Raw genomic sequence first — 23,348 nt, forward strand, 5'->3', positions numbered from 1 at the left:
TTTCTTTTTTGTCTGAGTCGTCCGGGAGAACTGTTGATCCGCTTGACTTTACTTTCTATGATCGTCTTTGGAGACTCTTGATATTCTTGGTCTTGATATACATGAATTAAGACACTGGCTGGTCCAGGCTCGCGTTTATTCCCACTTGTATTTTCGATTTTGTCTGAATTGTTTAATTCGAATTCTTTGTATCGTCTGAACTTGTCGCCTCATCCCGGAAGCTCGGCTTCGATAAGAATATAAGACCCATTCAGAAAACAATCTCAACTTCTGTCTTCCAATTCTCATTTGCGTTCACGGCACTATGCCAGCACCACCTAGTCAAAGAGGCGATGTCGAGCCCCCAGAGGAAATCACTTGGATAGCAGCCGAAGGCTTCATGACCGGCGTGTTCCGCGTAAGTAGACAAAACATCCAATCCCCGAACAGCTCTTAACCCATGCTCAATTAGTTCGGTTCCGTCTCTATCTTGGCACATATGATTCTCGCCCTCCCACACCCCTTCATCTTCTCCGCGCCAAGTCCTCCCGCACACCCCGCAACACAACCTCGTCCCCGACTCTCCATCTTCTCCCGCGACTACCTTCGCTCCAGACTCTTCCACCGTCCGCTGGAGGGTTTCTCGAATTGGATCTCACCTGGTTCCCGTGTATATCGAGGCCTGACCCCACAATTCAAGGTCTTCCTCCAGGTGGCGGCTATGACTCTCGGTGGATGTATCTGGCAGGAGAAGCGCGTTACAGAATACATCAATCTGCTCCGGAACCTGAAGCGAGCCGAGAGACTACAGTTTGAGAGGGAGGAGGGTAATCGTCGATAAGAAGATGTCATGTCCAGGGACAGCGCATCCCTCCTTGACATGGATGATTCAATATCACACATTGCCAAGTCTCATTTCCCAGCCAGTAGCTTGCATCCGGGATCGAACTGGACCGATGCTTTTGAATGCATTTCGTCACCGATGACGCTGGTCTGGGGATATTCCCCCTGATTGCCATGCAGATCTATTGCGATCTCCTTCCGCGAGCGCCCGAAACGGTAATGACCCTTGAACGCGATTTTTGTCGATCAGCGGCCAGGTTCTTGAAACTGGATGTAAACCAAGCCTGGGAAATACAACATATCTACAATAAAGTAAAGTGTAGCTTCGTATAAGGGTGTACATATGTACACAAATCTTGGAAGAACTGGGATTATCCTTGGCCGCGTACCAGTCGTATTAACCTTAGTTTTGCGACAGCAATTATCCCTGTAATAGCATGCAATACCACGTCTAGCTCAGTGGAGAACGTCTCTTACGTGGCTCAAAGATTTGGATGTACTTTTGGATATGTCGCGAACTGCATGTCTCATGTGGAGAGGTCCACGGGTTGGAAGATGGTGAGAATAAGCGGTCTTATGCCTGAGGTGATCGACATTTTGATTTTAAGACAAAGGGACTAATTGACTAGGACTAATTAACTAGAGATTGTACTTCTATTAGTTCTGCTACGTAATAGTTGTAATAGTTGTAATAGTTGGATTAGCTCTTTTGGTTATTTCGGATCCAAAGTTGAAACTTGAAACATCCAGCTGTTGACTGCAACCGTCCATTCCTCTCCTTTCCCACGTTTACTTCACTTCTCATACCTCAACAACATACCCTACATTATACAACGTGGGTATTTGTTGCTATTCTCGTATTTCTGCATTCGGAACAATTCGATACGATATCCGATCTCGTTCCGTGTTCAATTTCTCTGGAATAAACAACCATTGAACCCTCTCCCAATTAATTTTGTGGAACAAGGGGAAATCTATCAATCAGATAGATCATCGCTTTAAAGATCCGGAAAGGAAAAAAATATTAACTACTGAACGGCTTTCCCCCTTCCGGTAAATCTTGCCACAGTGACAGCTCTGAGGTATAATCATCCCGCTTTGGGGTTTTCTCCTGGCAATCGTCTGATGGCGTCGTGACGGTCTACAGTATGTGTTACCATTTCCCCTCATTCTTTCTCCTTTCTCCGCTATGCAGGAACTTCCCTCACACACTTTTTGGAGTTGCCCGTCATGTGCAGTAGCTTGTGCTAACTAATTGATCAGCAAGGACGTTCAGTCGTCGATGCGATAACCTCATATTCTCACCTTTCCCTAACTCCTTACCTTAATCCCCGATATGGCGGAACTCACCGGCAAACGAGAACGAAGAAAGAGCCTGAGCGTGTTCAGTCCCCTCTCGAACCCCCGTCCTCCCCTCCATGACCGAACTCCCTCGGATGATACCCTGAACCGAGACAAGAAGCCTCGCAGGAATTCTGGCTTTTTCAGTCGGTCAAATAACGACTTTGATGGGTCAAATCCTCGCCGCCCGGGGACTGCTGGCTCCGACACCGCCGCCTGGTCTTCTGCAGCAGTAGCTGCATCTACACCGGTCATTGAGCCCCCGCGTCCGCGCCGGAAATCGCTGCAGAAAAAGCGAACCTCAGTTTTTGGTTCTCTAAAATCACTACACTCTTGGGAGGACGATGAAATGCCGAGTGCCTCTGTCGCTTCGGTAGACGATCAAATCATGTCCAATCCCCGAAATGGGATCTGGTCATCCGCGATCCTCCACCATGGCGAGGTTCAGACCACTGGAGGCATGTGGAGGAAAAAGAGTCAATATTTGGTCCTTACGGACACCCATATCATTCGCTTCAAAAGTCAGGGCAAAGCTGCCGATGCCTTTCCCTCGATTCCAGCTTCCTATACACGCGCTCCGGCTGCACACCGCCAGTCAGTCGCCTCAATCAGTTCGTTACAGGACATGACGCAAATGGCCTCTGGGGATGCAACCGCTGGAATCCCATTGAACAGTATTATCGCGGTCTACATGTTGGAGGACGCACGATTGTCGCCCTCGGTCGAAGTAGCTTACCTGGATGAACGCACCCACAAAGCTACATTGGTCCAGATGCAGACGTCGGATCTGCAAGATTTGAACCTCTGGATGGTGGGTATTCGCCAAGCCGCCCAGATGGCCAGAGCAAACCATCCAATGCCATTTAGCAGGGGATCCGTCGAGTATGTGACTCGCATGCTGGAACACGAACGTGATTACGACCCGGAGGCTTTCCGCATGTTCCGGGTCATCCAAATAGCATCGAGCAAGTCAATCACCCGTGCTTCCTCTGACGACCTTACCAAACTGTCGCCTACGGGCTGCTATCTTGCCATTGGCTCCCACAAGCTTCATTTATTGCCCATGCAGAAAACAGCCAATCGGTCATCAGTGGTATCCCTGTCTGACTGGGAGTCGGCCACCTCCTTTGGTTTGATGAACTTGACTGGTTTGTCCATGGAATATGGTGACGATAGCTTGCATTTGACGTTCAGGGTTCCTTTGAAGAAGTCCTATAACGTGTTCCTGGCATCGGTTCACTCTGTTGAAGTCGCTTGCTGGATCCGTCAACATACCGAGTACTTACGTCCATTGTGGACACGACAACCATACGAGTTCGTTGTTCCCAAAGAACTGCAGAACGAAGACAACTTCCCACCTGTCCCTTTGGACGAGGATTATGGGTGCCTCGACCGCACTTTGGTCGCATACTCTGCCAGCTACGACATTGACACTTCAAACATTCGATACACCATTGACCTGGAATGCGAGGATGCGCCATGCTTCCGTCTTCTCAAGCCTGCTTCGTCGAAATCCTCGCGATACACCGCTCTGGAACTCATTGCGGTAATGCGCACACTTCGCTACAATGAGTTCTTTCGCTCAATTTCTTTCCGCGGTGTCAATCTCGATTCATTACAGGGCCTTCGCGATAGCCATGGCGTTGATGCAGATGTCCACCTAGACCGTGGTGGAACTTTTGTGCACATTCCCGGCCAACACAATCTGACTGTCCTCTCGCAAGAAGTGCGCGCGTTGGCTCTGAAGAGTAAATGGCTGCGCCGACTTGATTTTTCTTACTGTCTCACACGGGTGCCGACCCCCACCTTGGAGAAAGGCACTAGAGACCCTGGCTGTGGGATCCCAGAAGCGATCTTCCCCGTGTGTCGTCGAGAACTGACGAGTGTGGACTGGGTTGTCCTGAACGGTATCAAGCTCGGTGAGTCGGACCTGGACTACCTTGTCGATGCGGCATCGCAAAGGCGAAGTCACTTGCGAGCTTTGGAAGTTGGAGATTGTGGACTGTCCGTACATGATCTGGATCTTCTCCTGTCAACTATCGTTGCGCAAGAATCAACTCTCGAGGCAATCAACATCTCCGGCGTGCAGGGACGCCTCAACCCCGACGTTCTGCAGCAATATATTGGGTATTTTGGACAAATTCGGAAAATTAACCTGTCTCGCATCTCACGCACGTCTGGTACCGATCCACTCATTACCGCGGAAATGCTTTTCAACTGGCGGCTCGAAGAGCTGGCTCTCAGTCGGACGGCCGTTAACCGCGAGACTGTAGACGCCATCGCCACATATCTAGCCAGTGATCGATCTCGGAACCTTCGCGTGGTTCGACTTGACCAATGTGGTTTAACGGGAGAAGATGTGGCTATGTTTATGCACTCGATGTCTGCTATGTCTAGTGAACCGCGAAGTTTGCATTTGCATGTCAATGAGAACCGTCTTGACAATGGATGTTCCTACGTTTTCAGCGCTATTGTGAAGAATCAAACTCCCTCGCATTTGTCAATGCGGATGATTGATTTTAAGAAAGAGGAGCATTTCCGCGAACTGGTAGAGTCTCTTCGGAAAAACACTACGCTTCAATTCTTGGATATCTCCAAGGCCTCACTTCCTTACGACGCTAGTCCTGAGACTTGTCGATCGTTACAGCTCATGCTTGAGGAGAATGAGACTCTGGAGGCTTTGGACATCAGTGGAGACAATGCTCATCTGGATGTTGCACGTTTCGGTATTGGCCTGAACCTTGCACTGACTGGTCTGAAAAAGAATAAATCCCTGAAGGTTTTGAGAATCGAGCATCAAAAGCTTGGTTTGCAAGGTGCCAATACGCTGGCCTCTGTCTTGGAGGAAAACGACTCGCTCCGTGAAGTCCATTGTGAGAACAATGATATCAATCTCCAATCGTTCACGGTGCTGGTGAATGGCTTGCAATGCAACCGTGCTCTCTTGACACTCTCCTGCATGGACCGGGACCGAACTGCATCGCTGGACAAAGTGCGCAGAGAGGTTGACAACGTCCGGTGGGAAGCCAGTAACAACCAAAATTCCACAGCAAACTCAATCCGTCGCTCCCTGTATGCAGCAATGAGCGTTGGTCAAGGGCAATCAGGACATCGACTGCATAAGGCACCGCCCCCTACTGTCACCTCAGCTACGGACACTTCTCCATTCGCCAATCACAACGTTGAACTTGTTCTAGAATCATTGAACAAAAAATGGGACATGGAGGTTGCCCGACTCCGCCGTTATCTCCTTCGTAACTACAACATTGCTCATGGAGTCGAAGAGGACGATATCGATGATTCAGCTAGCGACGGACGCCCCGCAACAGCAGCAAGCCTCGGCACAATGCTCGACAACCTCAAGTTCGATGTTGCAGTCTCAACCGACGAGATCAACACCCCTGAAGAACCAGCCTCGATCCGCCTATCCGAAACATCAGACACAACCTCCTTATCCTTGTCCCCAACAACCAGCGCCACGCCAAAATCACAACCCTCCAAACCCCGCCCCCAAACAGCCCGCGCCCCCAACATCCCGCCCTCCGAATACGGCTCAGCCTCAACCCAAACCCTAACCTCAAACTCCCGCCTCGCCCTCCCAGTTCCTGCAGTCCCCTCAGCCGTCCGAAAAGCAAGCAGCGTCCGCTCAGCCCACAGCTCATCATCCACCATCTCAACGGGAACAGGCAGCGGGCGCTCCGCCTACGGAACGGCATCTTCCACTCTCCGCGGCTTCCTCAGCGGCACGGCTCTCCGCGAGCGTCGTCGCGCAGACGCCCGCACTGAACGCCCGCCTCCAAACCCATCTGCACCCGTCTACGTTTCAAATGACAAACCCCCGCAACTGGACTGGGCTCCGCCGAAACTCGATCTCGGCGAGTTGCAGTAAATTAAACACAAAACTCAACACACATCTGTACAGATCGATGGCTTGCTATATCTACTTGCAAGCTACATGTCTTTTTCTTGTCTTTTCTTTTCGCCGATACTTGCCTTTGGCTGGTTCTGATACCCTGGTGTTTTTTGCGGATCTTTTGTGGCGTCAAATTCATTTTCTTAATTTTTTTTCTTTTGAGGATATTGATATCAGATATCGATGTCTTTGTTTTGCTTAGCTTGGGGCGGTAATTTTTGCTTCATTGCACTTGATGTTGATGTTAATGTTGATGCCATTGTGAAGGTGTGCATTGGCTTCTGGCCTTTGGATTTGGGCGTTCCTTTCATTCCTGGTGTTTGGAACTTCTGATTTGGCGGGATTGTGAATGATTGGATAGATATTATAACATCTCTTTCTCATCATTCTAGATTTTGGCTGTAGCTTGTAGGGATATGTAAATGTATTTTTGTACAATCGGTTCAGAAACTCTGGCGATGCTGTTGAAGATTCACTGGGTATTCTTTTCTAATATACTAGTTTCTTACCGAATTGGGCATACCCGGATAGATAGCTGATCGAAGCTCTCGTATCGAACTACTCTGTATCTCCTAGCCCAATTATGAATTGCTAGTTCGTTTTCCACAATTGGTAGTGCGTGTGACATGCGTATCCTTAATTCGTTCTTTAGTGTATATTCCTACCTAGGTAACATTACTCAGTTATACCTGAGTATCATAACAAGATCATCACAAGGTTTGATAGGTAGGTAGTTAGAGGTACTGTATTTCTCCAGAAGGTTCTGATCCATGCACGACATTTTTTGCACCGCCATCTTGTCTATGCTAAATTGATAAAAAAAACAAAGTCAAATAAAAGAAATGCCCGACCGGGGTCTCGATCCCCGAACCTTGAGATTACTCTTGAATGTTAATTAAAAGTCTCACGCGCTAACCAATTGTGCCAGCCGGGCGCCGGATAACATCACCCAACGTTGTAAAGAAATCAGAAGATGAAACAAGTATACTTGAGCTTTATGACAGATTTTGTCCTCCAGGCAGCTGATGCAGCACGATCATATAGAAATCAGCTGTCGCCAAACTTTATGGCCTATATTCGATTCCGCTACTTGCAATAGGCAACAGGCATAGGTGGAAGTATCGTTCAATATTCATACGCCAACATAAAATCATACCCGCCTGGAAAAATTATAATACTCCTTTTTATAAGTCAAATCCTCCGTCGATTTCCGCGTCGCCACATCCATCTGTATATCCGTCTTCATCATAATCCCGTCCTGATTGTGGTCGGGATTGCTGGCAGTAACAATGGCATCCTGACTACCCAACGTTATATCACCTAGTCCCCGACGCCGATTGCTCTTTAGAGGATTCCGTCGTTGCAGATGGCTGGCTCCGGGCGACTGTGCGCTACTTGGGTATTTGGAAGCGCTGGAACCGAATACAGACGGGGCGTAGGCTTTTATTAAGACAGAGAGGGAGGGTGCGCAGCCGCAGAAGATGGCTGACGGAGCATTAGAGGTGATATCTCATTGGGATGGGAGATACATACCGACGTAAGCCTCAATCGTGCACCAGTTGAGGGAGTCAGCCAAGAGAAGGTAATATTCTTCTGTGGTTGAGGATAGTTTCGTGACATAGTCATAGCGAACGCAGGCCGCTAATCGCAATATATCAGTAACGGTCTGGATGAATTGAGTGTAAAACGCACCAGCAATGGACAAAATCCCCAGTCCAAAGATTCCCAGTATAGCTCCCTTTTTGCGCCAAGTCAATTGTAGGCCATAGAGCATTGGAACTGGCAGTAGATATGTTAAGATATCCGCTACAATATTCAAGATGCCATTGACCTCGTAGAAGAGCTGTTGTGATCCCATGGACATACAACCGCTCGAAGTTGGATCAGTCCAGAACAAAGATGGCGGGCTGCAGCCCGCCAGTGCGCCGATAAAGCTTGCAAGGGATAAACCTGCGTTGATGAACATGACGGAGAAAACGGCCCAACGCATGTATTTGCGGGGATCGAGACGTAAATAGAACCACAGCAAGGACATTTTGATCAGCCCCATAGAAAGTGTGTAGAGGATACGTGTAACCCAAATACACTGACAATTGTCAGAGATGTCATATGTACAGGAATGGGGTGCGCACCTTCAACATAGGCACGGTGTCGCTCTCAGATATGGCAAGCGCGTGTTTTCCGATTCCATAATTGGATCCGATCATGATCGTTATTGATAATCCAAAATTGAGTATCTGATTGAACAGTGAGTAGGAACCATCCGTATGGTTGAAAGCCACTTACGGCGCCAATTATCATCAGAACTAGATATTTTGTTAGATTGGTCCTCGAAATGGATTCCATTGACTCACTGTCATCCGTTCCCAGAGCGCGCAGCATAAAAGCGCGTGCATAGATGCGCAGCGCGATTACAATTGAGTCAAACACGATGAATCCAATACCCACGCCAAAGATGGCCGCATGGCGATTCTCGGAAACATTGCCTTTGGGCACTGTATTCTGGGCGACATTCATCTTCAACGCGTGGAGTGATCAGGAGCGAGAGCAGCCAGGGACGTCAACGCGCTAAGTATGCGGCCCCCCCATGTAACAACTTTTGTCACGATTTGAGGCAGAATGCCTCAGACGGCAAAGCAATCTACATCCTTGTCGATTTCCGGCTAATTAATTTGACTAGCAGCAAATAATGGAGAACGGCCGATCGACTGAGAAGTTCGTTGCCAAACAGGGCACAATCTGCGCCTTGGGCCAAAGCTTGGAACTAAAATTATTGCGTATATGCAGCAAAGAATTTGTTCTGGGATGATGAACGCTGAGATCGTCGCAATCGATAGAAAGAAACCCCATCAAATCCACTGCGGAAGACGGATCGCAGTCACTTACGCCAAGCGTGATAGGATGAGATTACGGCAATAAGACTTGGGAAGTGACATGCGCCATATTGCGGCCCCTGTGGAGCTTGGGGGCCGATCCACAGGGGCCAGGCGCACAGCAGGTGATTGGCGAAGTTGATGAGCGAGGGCTGCGTTGGTCAGAATTGGCGCGGACCTCCGGACCTCTGCCGATGGATCCACGACTGGTGTCAAAACTAATCAAGATTCAGCCGGCTCCGAGAAACCTGACGCAGCCATCACCCTCGCTACGAGTTCAAATGATTCAGTGGCCTCTTGGCGGGCCTAGGGTGGGGGCCAAATGAATTGTTGACACCGGCAACCTCTGCATGAGGGGAAATTGCCATCCAACGTGGTATTTTTAATTGGCCGGCCAATGGCACTGCTGGCGAGAGATAGGGGTCAAAGATGCTGCACTTAAATATCGCCCCCCTGTCGACCGCATTGATACCATATCTCGAAAGGACACATCGCAATGGTTGAAACGAAGAATGTTGCATTGGTCTTTGGGGCCAGTGGTATCTCTGGCTGGGCTGTCACCAAATGCGCCCTCTCATACCCCACGCCCACCACCTTTGACAGAGTGATCGGCTTGACGAATAGGTCATTGCCTCTGGAAAAAAGTGGTTTACCGGATGACCCTCGACTGGAGTTGCATTCCGGAGTGAACTTGCGTGGGAGCCTTAATGAAGTGCTGTCTCAATTGCAAGAGAAAGTTCCCCACCTGGAAGATGTCACCCATGTATATTATCTTGGTAAGTGAGAATGTAAGGGAATCACATGACGGTCATCTAACTATACCAGCCTACTCCAATGCAACTGCATACTCTATGGATGTGATTGCTATCCGGGATATCAATGAGGGAATGACCTATAACGCTGTGCATGCTGTCGACCAGCTGTGCAAGAATCTGAAATTTTTTGTCCTCCAAACTGGAACCAACGTATGAGCCAATCTAGTGCAAATAGTGCCACTCAATGGCTCGGACTGATTTTCCACAGAATTATGGAGTCGCTGTGTTTCGCTTCCAAGAACACATCGAGATCAATCCTCCGCTGCGAGAGGACAACCCGCGCATTCCTTCTCCTTGGGGAGACGAGATCTTCTACTACGCGCAGGTCGACTTAATTAAGGAAGCTAACAAGGGAAAATCTTGGAAATGGTGCGAGGTTCGACCGGATCAGATCGTCGGTGAGTATCCTATATCTTGCCCAGATGGGTTTGACCATGCTGACATCCGTTTCCAGGCCACGTTCCAATTCCCACAAATATGTCATACGTCGAGCCTCTCTCGCTCTACTTGATGCTCTACCGCTACGTGAACGGCCCTGGTGCCACAGTTGTCTTCCCAGGACCCTACACAAACTATATCCACACGCATACGCCGTCGTCACAGGATATCATTGCCCATTCAGAGCTCTACTTATCGATTGTGAAGCCGGATCAAGCGCATGGAGAGGCATTTAACACAGCTGACAACGCCACCCCCGCACCCTGGACCCTCATCTGGCCCAAGATGTGCGAATACTTTGGTCTTAATGGTGAAGGCGCAAGTCCCGAGGACAAGGGCTGGAAGGACATCGACAAGTGGTGGGTTGCACACCAGGACGACTACAAGAAGATGTGCGAAGAGTACAGTCTGTGTCCTCGTGCGATTTCTGAGGAGACTTGGATTTTCCTTGCAGCAGGCTTCAGCTTTCTGGGCCGCAACCGCGAGCTGAGCTTGGACAAGATCCGGAGTGTGGGTTTCACAGAGGAGTTCCCGGTTGCGTATGGGTATTTCCGGGTGTTTGAGCACTTAGTCCGGGAGAAAATTATTCCCGACAAAGAGGCTTGGGCTAAATAGATGCAAGATATGTTGGAAGGAGGAGCCAGTGCTTCATAAAATATGTCTTGGCAGATTTCCCCGAGAAAACATTCCAAATGGTGGAATTGGCCGTGCATGCATCCACAAGCAGTGACTGGACATTTTCATAATAAAGAATTAGACTCTAGAGAATCAACATCTTATGTATAATTGCCATTTTGAGAAGGCCCGGAGTTTGGAAGTGGGTTGAGCCCTAAGGTCCTAGTCTACCAATTATCTGTATATAAGTTCCATTCATTATTACAGTAATGAGATAAAATAGTATGGTATTTTCTATTCATCCAGATTCAATACTCACGCCCTAGTCGAGTCTAATTTCGAAATAAGATGACCTGACAAATTTCTGCTTGGTTACATCAAAGCAACCCTCCGAAATGCTAGCCCTATCTCTCTACTATGACTATTAACTTTCTTGCAGATTTCTTTTTATATTACGGAGTTCACTCACTGCGACCAAGCAGCAAAATCCATTTCTTGGCCAGTTTGAGCAAACCTCTCAGTCAATACGTTCGTCCATTGGAGAATGCGCTCATCAACCTGACCCTCGAGTGTTTCAAATTCGTCAACGTGAACGAAGCAGCCACTATCTTGCGCTTTAGGGCATGCTTATCATGCTTAAACGTCTGGAAAGGCGGCGCGATCTCTCCCAGAACCCCAACTGTATGTACATCAGTTTTGTCTACTCGTCGATGGCAAGTCTGGGGCAAAAACATCCATAGGATCATCCACGGCCAATAGATCCGGTACGGCCCGCACGATAGAAATGTATTTTCGTTGGGCAAGACGACATCATTAGGTTGGGCTAGTTCAAATTTAGAGGCGTAGTCGATGAATGCTCGGCACGATAAATGATGAAGATGGTGGATTTCCTTGAGATAGCGAGCGACTGCACCAGGCTGGATAGCGTAGCTGCAACGTCGGCAGATCAATACCCGATATGTAGGCAGATAATGTAATATCTCGGGTGGAGTGAGCACATCCACTGCGGTTGAAGTTTTTATGATGATGATGATTGCCTACAAAGAAAAAAGCCTCAAAGATATTCTTCAGGTCATTTCAGGGGGGCTGGAACCGGAATCAGGCCGAGTCAGCTTCTCGCTGTTCAAAATGGCAATGAATTACGATATGTGATCTAGGCAGGATTGGGAATGTTACTCAGGGCATCTGACTCGGTGGACGCATTGGTTCTTCATATAGAACTACCTAGGTAAGCACAAAAGACAAATTTGACCAAGGGCAGCACACAACGCAAGACAACACAAAAGAACCGGAATCAAGAACGCGAACGTCTTCACAAGATTCAATCAAATCTGCGACAATAAGAATTTGGCATAGATGATTATACGCATACTTTCCGCATAGGTAAAAAAAATCGGTATGTAAGGCTGTCTATATCCTATCTACCAAGCCTAATATAAAATCACTTATACTTATGCCAGTCCCGCGGTGCCAGTTTATCGGATGGACCCATAGGTCATTTTCGCCCCAAACGCATAATCTATGCTCTTGGAGGCCTACAATGGCTTAAGTACACAAATTAGCATTGGGAGTTTCCGTTTATCAACAGATAATCTGTCTTAGGGCTATACATAATACGATTTTTGTACTATCCCTCTGCTCTCCTGCTCAATAAAGCCACACACCATCTTCTTCTAGCTTTCCCTCAGCTTCGATCTTCTTCATGCATGTTTTGATCCTCTGCACGACATGCTCAGCATATCCTGGTCCTAACGGTGGTTTGGGCACCGTCATATCCATCTTTAACCAAGGCACAGAACTGAGCCCTCTACAGGCCTGGTACATCTCGTCGAATTCTTCATCGCTGTACAGAGCCCCTACAAAGACAGCCACAGGTGGTTTGGAATAGTCCATGGTGCCTCGATTGGGCTCTTCAGCAACGGGAGGGGCAAGCCCTTGCAGCAGGAGCGGTATTTCGACTGCTCCAGAGATGCTGCTGATGACATTATGTATAACTACCGAAGTTATTAGCCCTAAAGATTGAAGCAAGAGTTGATCAGATTCTCTCTCTTACTTTCGTACTCAGGCAAGTAAAGAGGCTTGACAGCGTTGAAAACTTGCGGGTTGGTGCCGCCACACGCGATGACTGGCAAAGGTGACATTGTAGGTGAGATTAATTTATGATTGCAAGAATGAGTTCTGAAATAGAGAAATATGATGTTTAGATACAGGTATTTATAAGTTTGAGCGAGCGTTGTAGTTAATGATCGTCGCTGCAGCTGCTATTGGCTGGTCGAATGGATTTCCCAAACGGGACAAAGCTGAACTTTGCTGACGCGATCAGTTTGACCCCTCGCAAGCCTCCCTCTATAATGAGAGTTTAACATAAAAATTCGATAGGAATTAGATTGAGACAAACCAAACACAAAGCAAATGCCGAACACCGGTCAATACAGCCGACGTTGCTATCCTTGTCGACAGCGACGTGGGAGGGTAAGGTAAACCTGGAATAGGCAAATGCATTATGTCCACTGATTAATTGGATTCTAGTGTGATCTTGCACGCCCGTCGTGCAGTCAATGTTTACGAGCACGAATATCCTGTTCGGGTTATCGGGATGAAATTAACATGCGGTTCCGCATTGCTGACATCTCGTCGTTTCAACCGAGCGCGAGCCATCATCGTCAGAGAATACGCTACCACGACCCGCTAAGGGCTATAGCGGACCCAGCCAAAGACAGCGAAATCACTGATGTCCAGATTATATATGAGCCTCCCCAAGTGTGGAGCCACCATGTGATTCCTTTGGTCCTAGACAAGTTTTCGGTCGAGCTTGTAAATGCAAACATAGACAATAGCATGTTCACTACCATTCCACGCATCATATGCAGCTCACAAGAAGGTTCCTCGGTCTACGCAGTCTGCGATGCTATTGCATGTGCATATGTAGCAAGCACAACGGGAACGACGGCTGCAATGGCTAACAGAACTCGAGCATATGTGACTGCACTAAGGACTGTCAATGCAGCCCTAGATGATCCTCTCCAATGCAGGAATGACAGCACACTGTTAGCGATTTGGATGTTTGTGGTATATGAGGTAAGAGTTATCCATCTGTGGGGGATTAAATGACAAGAGAACTGATTAACCCAACGTTCTTATCCAATGCCCACCTCACATCTATTGCGGGATCGGAGAAGGGGGACCGCCACTGTCGAGGCATGGCCACTTTGATTAACCTCCGGGGCTCGGAGCAATTCTCTAGCCAAGATGGACGGAATCTTGTCTGGTTTGTCTGTCATTGCACTGTACGACCCCTTGAACCCCAAATTCATGATATATGTCTCTAACAGCACTAGCAAGCCAAAGCGCTCGTTGCAGGCCGGGAGTCCCCAACAGAGGTGTTGGGGTGGATCCGTGAACTCGGCCAACATATGAAGCCATCCGATTATATCCTAATTCAAGCATGTGTCTTTGCCTACCACTGCACTCACCTCCTAAGTAAGATTCAAAAGGTGTTGAATGGCGATTCAGATTTGGCGTTGGCCAATTACGCCTCTACATTGCAACAAATGGATGAAATAGAGAAAATTTGGAATTCTTCATATGATTCCAAACAGCGCCCAACATCGTCTATTGGAGTGCATGCATATCAAGGAAATTTCCAAATGCGACTTTCGGCGAGCGTGTTGACCTTTCTACTTCGTGCCTACGAAGCGGGTTGCTCACAGCAGCAGCATATCCATTCCACCGCAATGCAAGAGCGCTGCATTGCAACTTTTCGCGCCACAGCTACAAAGATCTTACACATGCAGGGCGTGTCACAAGATATTGGTCACTTCCCTAGTGACAGGTTCATTCTCGGATGGGCAGATGCAGTTATGGTTTACGGATCGTTAAGAACTATCGCAATTTCTCCTATTTCATTAGACTGGCAGAGAGATGCGGCGAATCTGATTTGTGCAGTAATCAAGGACCGTCTTGGTTTTCAATTTTTGCTATAACTGAATCACTTTGTTATTCTTGAATATTACGAGACATCCACTTCGTAGACTGACTAACAAGACCAGTATGTGCATTCTCAGCCCAAATAACCACTATTGAGAGCGACGAGTGAATCTATTACTATTAACCACGCAGTTTAATCAAGATGTATCGCTACCGCGAAAAGGGGTTTGCGATGGTGTATAGCTACCAACTAGTCAACAGGTCCATCTCCCGGAAATGGACATAGTAATTATATTTATGTCAGACAAAGCACCACTAATGGTGTAATTATGAATAGCTCATGATGTTGGCTCCCCATACCACAGTTGCTAACATAGTGCTCGCCATTTGGGAGTACAGGATCATCATTTTGGTCTGGCCGGGTGCCAAGTCGGCCAACCAATGCATCAAAGCCTCTAATTCAGACTCATCATCTTGCTACTGGCTCCACATGCCATAGTTGCTACCCTATTAGTAGCCATTTGTGAGTGCAGGCTCATCATTTTGGTCTGGGCCGGGCGCCAAGTCGGCCAACCAATGGTACACAGCCTCTACTTCAGACCCAGCGTCTTGCTCCTCTGCGAGCTGTGGCGGCGCTAGCCTGGCGTCCAAAAGACTAGTAATGTCGGGTAAAAGGGTGTCGTTCATGGCCTCCCTTACAGCTACACTCAACTCAAGGGTGTTTCGTCAGTTTGGGTGGAAATGGAATTATTGGCCGCAACATCGGCAGTTGTTTGGGTTGCTGCATCCCCACTCAAGGGTTCGAAGTACAATCTATGGTATCCAGCTCGTTAAATGTACCAAAAAGCCTTCACTCTGTCAGATTGGTCTTACGTGAAAAAAAACCAGAAAGGTCCACGCCGCGCAAAGCAGTCCTAGCCATCCCCTCCATCCAATACTAGTGATGGGGCCAGGCTCCCAGATGAGCGGGTGGTAGTGGACGTAAACAACCACAGACGCAGAAAGCAGGCCCAAGAGAAGGCCAATGAACCAACACAGAAACTAAGCGAAGCAGAACATTGTGATGATTCGTGAAGGTCTTTTTGGTTGCGATCGGGACTTCTACGATCTAAGAAATTACTAGACATTATTCTCTACATCTAGGCAAGTGCTGCTGTTTTGGTTTCTGAAGTGGTTTTGACAGTAGGTGCGAATGTGAATTTCGTAGAGCTTCCGAGTCGCTACCTAAGGCGATAATTTCGGATCAGTCAGCCTCCTGGAGGCGCGGCGTCACATCTGCGAGCTGCTGAATATTTTTATTTCGCAGGTGCTCAATCCGTTGACAATGCCTGGGCGGATGCCGCAAAGTCATGAAGTATAATGACGACATTGCTTTAGACAATTATCTACTTGGTTGGTCACTGGTTTTTTTCAGAATTTCAGATACCAGGATATCAGCAAACCACATAAGTGAGAGGATGGAAACTATTTATCTGGTATTAGAGAAGGTGATTTTGTGGTCTGCTGATACGGAGGCTCTACAAGACTTTAGATCCTGGATGCTATCCAAAACTCCCGAGTTTGATGGATATCCCGCAACAGAGTTGATGTCAAATCTATTTGAGCATGATTTCAAGCTTCGGCGCATAACTCAAAGTGAGGAATATCTCCTTCAACTGGTTCAAGAGTTGGCAGGAAAACAGACTACACCGCTGGAAGAGAAAAGGCTATACGACCTCCAACAACGATTAAGAGTTGTAAAGAAAAGCCATTGGAATCTCCAACGTGACTGGTTCGTACTCAGGGACCAATTGATAGGGTCTACTCGACGAGGCTTTATTGAGTGTCGATCAAACCTAAGATGGTATCTCAGTGATACACTTCGTCGACGTTGTGAAGAATGGGGTGGTTGTTGTAGCCGTGGATGTCAGTGCTGTGAAAGCCGGAGCGCACATACGAATTCCGAACGGAAATTAGGAGCTGGTCATTGTACTGTTGACTGTGGATGTTGCTCTAAAGCCCGGGGATTTGAATTCACACCAAAAGAGACAAAAGACCCAGATGCCAGGTGGATTCGCACGGGGCGCTTTCTTGACTGCTCTATCTGCAAACAATTAGTGTCCACATCATTTTGGGGATATGAATATGACGAGCTTTGCCTGTTTAGGAAATGGAAATGGTGGCTAAGCAAGAGGATTGTGTTCGTGGGCTTTACACTAGTGTCGCTTTACTACATCGGAATATGTTTCACTTAAGGAATGTGAGCTAGGAGAGATGGCTGGAGAAGGGACCAAAGGATCATACGTAGCTTTTTTGCTTCATAATATGAAATGCACCTTTTAATACGTGGGCTAAATTATTATAGGAATAGTATTTAGGTTGGCGAATATGCGTCTGAATATCCCGAAGAGGGCTGACAAGAGCGGCGAGCTGCCCACGCCGGCGGGATCTCCTTTGGTTTGTCTGTCATTGCACTGTACGACATCTTGAACCCCAATTGTATAGTATGCGTCTCTGAAAATACTAGCCAGCCAAAGCCCTCGTTGCCGGCCGAGAGTCCCTTATTAAAGTGTCGAGAAAGGACCAGCATATGAAATAGTATATCCTTTGCTATGATGATTGAAAAGACTCAGTATATGGTACCTATCACTCTCAGCTCAAGTACATACGACCATAGGGTGTGGAAAACAGGGCTTCCCGTCCGCTCAGCCGTACTTAAGCCACACGCCGGTGAGTTAGTAGTTGGGTGGGTGACCACCAGCGAATCCTCACTGTTGTATGTTTTTTATATATAACTCTTTTGTTCTAAAGTGGTTAAGTGAGTGAGCGTCGTAGTGAGCGTCGTCGCAGAACTTTTTTTCTCTCTAGAGGCCTAGAAACGCGCAGTTGACTATCAGCAATAAAGATTGGTCTGGGGTCTATTTGCTAATAATTTTGAATTAGTCTCAGCTTGCTAGTACTGGAAACCGTGGGACCACTTATTACAGAAATTCTACGGGATGTTGAATATGCGTCTTAAATCGTGGTAATTGACCCTTATCGGGGTGTTGATATCGTCGATTCTCCTTGATTGCATCGATTTAGTTAGCTTTTCGATCTCAATTCCATTTTATTGTTCAGACCCTTCGATCTTCATTAACTCTAAATAGACTCTACCAGCAATATAGAGTAGAGTAATAGTGTCTGATGAACAAGATTGACCTTGGCAAACTAAACCTCAGGAATACGAGCATCTAGACAATTCGGAAAAGGGACCCACCGGCTCTTGACCCGCTTTTAAATTTAAGGTTATCCTTGGCGGTTCCAGTAATGCACGACCTCCGGACATCTCGAGAACCGCATCATCGAATCAAGATTATGAATCTTCAGCTTAGCCCAGCTAATCCCATTGGATCTACAATTTGATACCATACAACCTTTGTTATTTTTTTATATTGTCGCGTCTGTCTATTCTACAACAGGACTACTTATGTAGTATTGTCTTCAAGCTAAGCTATATGATACAAGCTCTATTCTAAAGAGGATGTGTAATTTTCCCCATTGGAAATTGTGTTGTTCATGCAAGTCAATTGGGTTTGCGTTTGGCTTCAGTGATGGTAAGTGGCGCTGAACTGATTATTAGCATCTATGATATAGGATATCTGAGGTTAGAGCGCCAGTCCATGTGTAGCTTTCGGGACCCCGGTTAGCTCTCGGTTGGCTCTCGGCTGCTATTTCTATGTTTGAACAACCCATTTCAAGGAAATATTGGGTATTACAGCGGTCGCACGACGTGCGTGATGTTCACCTGTTGAGAACGTGCGCTTTGGATCGCCTGCTATAGAAACTCGTGTCTGAGACAGAGCCCGAAAATACCCTCAAAAAGTGATGAATATAGCAGCGTTTGCTTGTTTGCGCATTCGCGTTTTTTGCTCGTCCAGGTTTGTCACGCCTCCCTAGCTATAGATAGAGAGCTTTTCCTCAGAGATTTCAGAATATCATCATTCCTTCATATCGCTATTCCACACACATAGTGAGTTGATATCAAGAAGCATTGTGGCGAAGTACAACCATGGATGTCAGAAATCTTCCTTACTTTTAAATCCAACATCGATAGGTTGAGTTTATTCCAGCCCGTAGTATACATAACTTGCTTGAGTGGCGGAGATCTAATCGTAAGGTATCTAGTAAGGTTGGTTCGGCATTCATCGCCGCTCTCATACTTTCTACATCACGATTTCCACTAAACAGTCAGATAACTCGTTGTTATGACTACTAAACTACCAATCTAAATCTACTTCAACAGGCAGCGCAGAATGTGATTTAAACTTTCCCCACACAGCGAACCAAGCATATGACCGCCAAACTACATCTAGGAATTTGAAGGTCTCGTGCCTCCTATTGAATCATCTGTTCTAGCTACGAGTGATCTAGATGCATAGATCAGACCGAATGAATCATCGATATTCCAACATATTGTCTTTGAAGAACTGTGATAGGTACTGTATGTGAAGGTGTCTGTTAGTCTATTTAATTGATGAAGTTTCCATCGATTTCCTGCCTACTCATTCAATACCTAAACAATTTACAAGCATCTTCCTGGTAATCAACACTCCACCATGCTCGTCAAAAACATCATCGCCACTTTTGCCATTGCTGGTCTAGCTATTGCTATGCCAACTGAAGATCTTGAAGAGAGAGACACTACTGCATGTCGCACTGCTCACGGGTGGTGCTGCACTAGTGCAGTCTCCTCCCTAAATCTCTTCTTCGTGAAGGGAGCTGGATCGGGCTGTGTTCCTGCCAATCCTAATGGCAAGGATTGTGGTTCGAGCTCCCCCAAGAAACAGGTTAATCTCTGCTGTTCCGGCAACCAGATTGTGGTACGTTACTATTGACTTTTGCTTGCCGCAGAAGAAGAAGTGGCTGATAGAGAACAGGATGGCAAAAATGTCGTATGCACTGCCTAAGAATGGGTCAGGGTCTCTTCTGTCTTGGACCCCGGGAAGAAAACGGTACTGGTCCTCACGTCTCTTATTGATACGTAGTAGTTGCTGGAATTGAGGAATTGTGGTTTGTAAATTAGCTCACTTGCACCTGCTTGGATGGAAATCAGGATCTTAATAAATATAAAACTACCAAATGAATAATTACATTTACCTAAATAACAATTGTATAAAAAATGCTCGAAAATAGGGTAAAAACAAGAAAAAGACAGCAGATATGAAATACTGGCTGGAAGCAGAAGAAACAAAGCTCTCTGCAGTGTATATGTGACGGTCGATCCACATCCAGGGCCTAAGCTGATCCTCCAAGATCCCTTTTCCGAGATGAAGAAACCGTATTTTGTATTTGTAGGTTGCATACATGGCCACTTACAATGTCCCCTCGACGGTCTTGACTTCTTCCTCCTTCGGAGGGTCGATCGGAAATCCGTTAAACCCCGGAGATTGTGGCAATTCAACATTGTATTCATCTATCGCAGATGCTGAAATTGTTGCCGAGGACGCATGAAAGTTCAGCACATGTCCTCCCAATGTCCGGTCTTCTGAAATGAAGTGCAAATGATAGCCAGCAGGACTAAAAGCACTGGCAAATCTTGGCGTGCGGAAGCCAAATATCGTTCCTCGAATTCCGACGTGGTCACTCATCTTCTGGCGCTGGATGAGCTCAAGTGGCGTTTCATGGTCTTTTTCCTGTGCAGCAATGATGCGGAAAGTAATGTGCTCGAAGAAGCCATCAAGTCGGATAGACACGAAGCAGTTTTGCCTCGGCGAAAGAAACTCGATGAGCCGACGGGAAAGTGAATCGGAAGTGACATGCGGTACAAAGGTTTCCCAAACTGGTCGAAAATAAGTTGTCATAGCAAAAGGGAGCGCATCGGAGTCTTCAAGCTTTCGCGTTTGTTCAGAAGAGAATTGATATGCGTCGCCATCAATTATCATAATCTCTCCGGTTAATCCCGAGACTGTTCCAAGCCCATGATCACCTCGTGAGAGGACTTGCCATGTCTCTTTTCCACCTTTGCAAACTCCTTGCATGAAGGCACTTATAGTGGAATATTGGTAAAGTTTGTTCATATTGTTGATGTCGATTGAACCCATTATGATCACGGCTTCGTAGTCCACTGATGATGATACGGAATATTTGGAGTACATCTAATCCTTGGGCAAGGTTTAATATTATAGGCAAATAAAGTAGAACATTTCAGGCCAAGCCTAATGACGTGAAAGGCAATACAGATTCACAGGATAGAATGCCGCGACTTCGGTAATTTCGCAGATCCCAACTGCAAGCCTTTGATTGTGGTAAATTGATGACGCATAAAGTCTCAAATAGGGAATATTACACTTAATCTACAAACCATTTCTCAAGAATCAAGTATTAATGGCTATTTTAAACGTCATGCTGTAGAGTGAGGTACATTTTTTCTGAATACGAACTCGGAAAGTCCTCAAGTTACACTGCTTCATGCGGCAAGATACATCGAGACGAAGATCACTTTTTGGGAATCTGGAACCCTCGAATGAGGCTTGAATAAATGTTTCGGCAGCAACTTGTATGCGTTTCTGTATTTAAATACATAACTATAAGTGATCTGCAGTAAAAATGTTGTCATTGTTATGGATATCGTTAGATCGAAAAAACACAAACGTGGCAATATATATCCTTGCTAAATATTGTGAAGTCATTCGCATTGACCTAAAAGTAGCACGAAGGTAGATTTTGTAAGCGCCTTAACCATCCATTATTAGGCCGGTCGCCCACCGCAAAAAACCTTGGAGTGCAGCTTTGAACAACCCTAAACCACCGAAGTCGACCTGGTTTTCTACTAACACAAACCCCTGGTGCTGTTCGTGTTCCCCCCTCTCTGTCCCAGTTAAACGCAAAGGTTTTGTTCAATCACTCTAGCACCTAGGTAGAATATACATAACCTAACTAACATCGTCTCTTTTAAGGAAAATCTTCAAGAACATGATCTAAATGCACAGTATAGCTTCCAATTTCACAGCACCTATTTTTATATTCTCATAAATCCAAAAAGGGGCGTTATTGAGCACTTAGTTTAACTTGGTCACATCAAAGTCAATGTTTGATCATGTTGAGATATGATTCTTTGCCTGAGGTTCAGGCCGCAGGTTCAGGCTGCCAATCCTTGCCACTTTAGGTTTTTCCCAGCTTGCTTCAGTCAGTCAACAACCAAGCTGCTATTTCTATTCTATCTTTCTCTCCATCCATAGGCCTACTCGCGCCCCAAGAGATCATACTAGTCAGTGATACATGGTCATTGCGCCTTCTTACATTGTATGTTCTCTTGAACCAATAAGCTCTAGCGATGACCTATCAGGGGGCGGCCAACTTACCACTCGTCCGAGGTACCACAACGCTCGAATCAGCGCCAATAGAAGAAGATGATATTCTTCTTCTACTAAGGCTCCCGGAACAGTGCTTCGAAGTTTTCGTGCTGCTGTATAGCAATTATGAAGAAAATCTCGAAAACCGCGTCCTACCATCTGGGACTAAGCACCTCGGAGACTTGCCATATTGGAGACGCCAATAAGTGGGTAAACGGTGGCTTCAATTTTTGCATCCCACTCTATGTCACCAAGGCAAGGTACTCTGCATGAGAACGAGCTTTGCCAGGTTTCCTCTGCCGCAAAAATCAGGAGAATCTCGAAACCTCAGCAATGTGGACGAAAAACTTCGATGTGAAGCCGCAACTTATACCTGTATACATGAACATTGTCCAAAAATATCTATCTCTCGATTATGGGGGTTGTGCTAGTTGGAGCACAAGCGTAAGCAATTTCAGTTGATTTCTAGCTTGATCAGAAATAAGCCTAAAGTCTAATCTGTGATAAACAGTTTGCGCGTCCCCAGAATACCCCTTTGGGAACCAAATTGCTCTGGTGCCTCAACAGATCTATGAAATGGCTTATGGGATATTCCCTGCTATATCCCTAGGTTTCCCATTAACGCTCGACTATGCTCAAAAACGGATACTTGGTCATGGGATATATTGGCAACTCAGAAGTTCAAATGCTCTCAGAGACTTGGATGAACATCCTTCTCATCAGCGAGACAAGAGAAAGAACCTCTTTAAAGGGCTTTCTCACCTCATGCTCTCTCTGAGTCAAATAACAATTCCTCGCATAGACTTCTGGACCTTGGACTCTCATTGAGTTTTGCAGCTCACTCATCAGCCTCTCACCCTTGAATTACACCAATTAACAAGCAGAAGTACAATTTCCCTAGGGCTGCAGTGACAGATTTGACTAACGCCAATCAAATGAGTAAGTAGAGCAGAAGTCTGTAATGCAGTTAGATAAGCTTTCTATAGAGTTGCAGCTGAATCCTAACCATTCCCCATACCTGTATTCGTAGATAGTTTTGTCCCACTTGAAACCCAGCGCTTGGACCATCATTAGATATCGTAGATACCATGAACGCAATCAGGTGAATTTTAGAAGGAGTGGTCGTGAGCAAACGTGTGAGTCGACAGTGTATCCTGCCATCAGGTGACCTACGGAGCTACCACTCCTTCAATTTCAGGCTTCTCATACACTCGAAGAGGCAATATTCATACCCCTTATTGTTGCCAATACTTTCTGCAAGTGTGTGAACCCACTCATGTAATATTTAACC

At 46.6% G+C, this 23,348-nt stretch overlaps 8 protein-coding genes across 8 annotated transcripts; 4 read left to right on the forward strand and 4 right to left on the reverse strand.

Annotated features, from left to right (window-relative positions):
* Positions 1-304: 304 nt before the first annotated feature.
* On the forward strand, positions 305-820 carry N7529_001228 (uncharacterized protein; the record flags this gene model as incomplete). Its single annotated transcript, XM_057236759.1, has 2 exons — positions 305-397; positions 452-820. 2 exons carry the CDS (start codon positions 305-307, stop codon positions 818-820), a joined length of 462 nt encoding a protein of 153 aa, XP_057103562.1.
* Positions 821-2,158: 1,338 nt separating this feature from the next.
* Positions 2,159-6,052, forward strand: N7529_001229 (uncharacterized protein; the record flags this gene model as incomplete). Its single annotated transcript, XM_057236760.1, has 1 exon — positions 2,159-6,052. The coding sequence occupies one exon, from the start codon at positions 2,159-2,161 to the stop codon at positions 6,050-6,052; it is 3,894 nt and encodes a 1,297-aa protein (XP_057103563.1).
* Positions 6,053-7,226: 1,174 nt separating this feature from the next.
* On the reverse strand, positions 7,227-8,111 carry N7529_001230 (uncharacterized protein; the record flags this gene model as incomplete). The annotated part of the gene is made up of 2 exons (XM_057236761.1): positions 7,227-7,561; positions 7,610-8,111. The coding sequence occupies 2 exons, from the start codon at positions 8,109-8,111 to the stop codon at positions 7,227-7,229; spliced, it is 837 nt and encodes a 278-aa protein (XP_057103564.1).
* Positions 8,112-8,181: 70 nt separating this feature from the next.
* N7529_001231 (uncharacterized protein) lies at positions 8,182-8,593 on the reverse strand (the record flags this gene model as incomplete). Its single annotated transcript, XM_057236762.1, has 3 exons — positions 8,182-8,313; positions 8,363-8,382; positions 8,431-8,593. 3 exons carry the CDS (start codon positions 8,591-8,593, stop codon positions 8,182-8,184), a joined length of 315 nt encoding a protein of 104 aa, XP_057103565.1.
* An 852-nt stretch (positions 8,594-9,445) lies between these two features.
* On the forward strand, positions 9,446-10,817 carry N7529_001232 (SDR family oxidoreductase; the record flags this gene model as incomplete). Its single annotated transcript, XM_057236763.1, has 4 exons — positions 9,446-9,725; positions 9,775-9,914; positions 9,973-10,162; positions 10,219-10,817. The coding sequence occupies 4 exons, from the start codon at positions 9,446-9,448 to the stop codon at positions 10,815-10,817; spliced, it is 1,209 nt and encodes a 402-aa protein (XP_057103566.1).
* Positions 10,818-12,464: 1,647 nt separating this feature from the next.
* On the reverse strand, positions 12,465-12,958 carry N7529_001233 (uncharacterized protein; the record flags this gene model as incomplete). The annotated part of the gene is made up of 2 exons (XM_057236764.1): positions 12,465-12,811; positions 12,871-12,958. The coding sequence occupies 2 exons, from the start codon at positions 12,956-12,958 to the stop codon at positions 12,465-12,467; spliced, it is 435 nt and encodes a 144-aa protein (XP_057103567.1).
* A 6,363-nt stretch (positions 12,959-19,321) lies between these two features.
* On the forward strand, positions 19,322-19,600 carry N7529_001234 (uncharacterized protein; the record flags this gene model as incomplete). Its single annotated transcript, XM_057236765.1, has 1 exon — positions 19,322-19,600. The coding sequence occupies one exon, from the start codon at positions 19,322-19,324 to the stop codon at positions 19,598-19,600; it is 279 nt and encodes a 92-aa protein (XP_057103568.1).
* Positions 19,601-20,077: 477 nt separating this feature from the next.
* On the reverse strand, positions 20,078-20,806 carry N7529_001235 (Alpha-acetolactate decarboxylase; the record flags this gene model as incomplete). Its single annotated transcript, XM_057236766.1, has 1 exon — positions 20,078-20,806. One exon carries the CDS (start codon positions 20,804-20,806, stop codon positions 20,078-20,080), a length of 729 nt encoding a protein of 242 aa, XP_057103569.1.
* Between the last annotated feature and the right edge of the window lie 2,542 nt (positions 20,807-23,348).

Source organism: Penicillium soppii, assembly GCF_028829465.1.
Source record: "Penicillium soppii strain IBT 18220 chromosome Unknown utg000001l, whole genome shotgun sequence".
Taxonomy (NCBI): domain Eukaryota; kingdom Fungi; phylum Ascomycota; class Eurotiomycetes; order Eurotiales; family Aspergillaceae; genus Penicillium; species Penicillium soppii.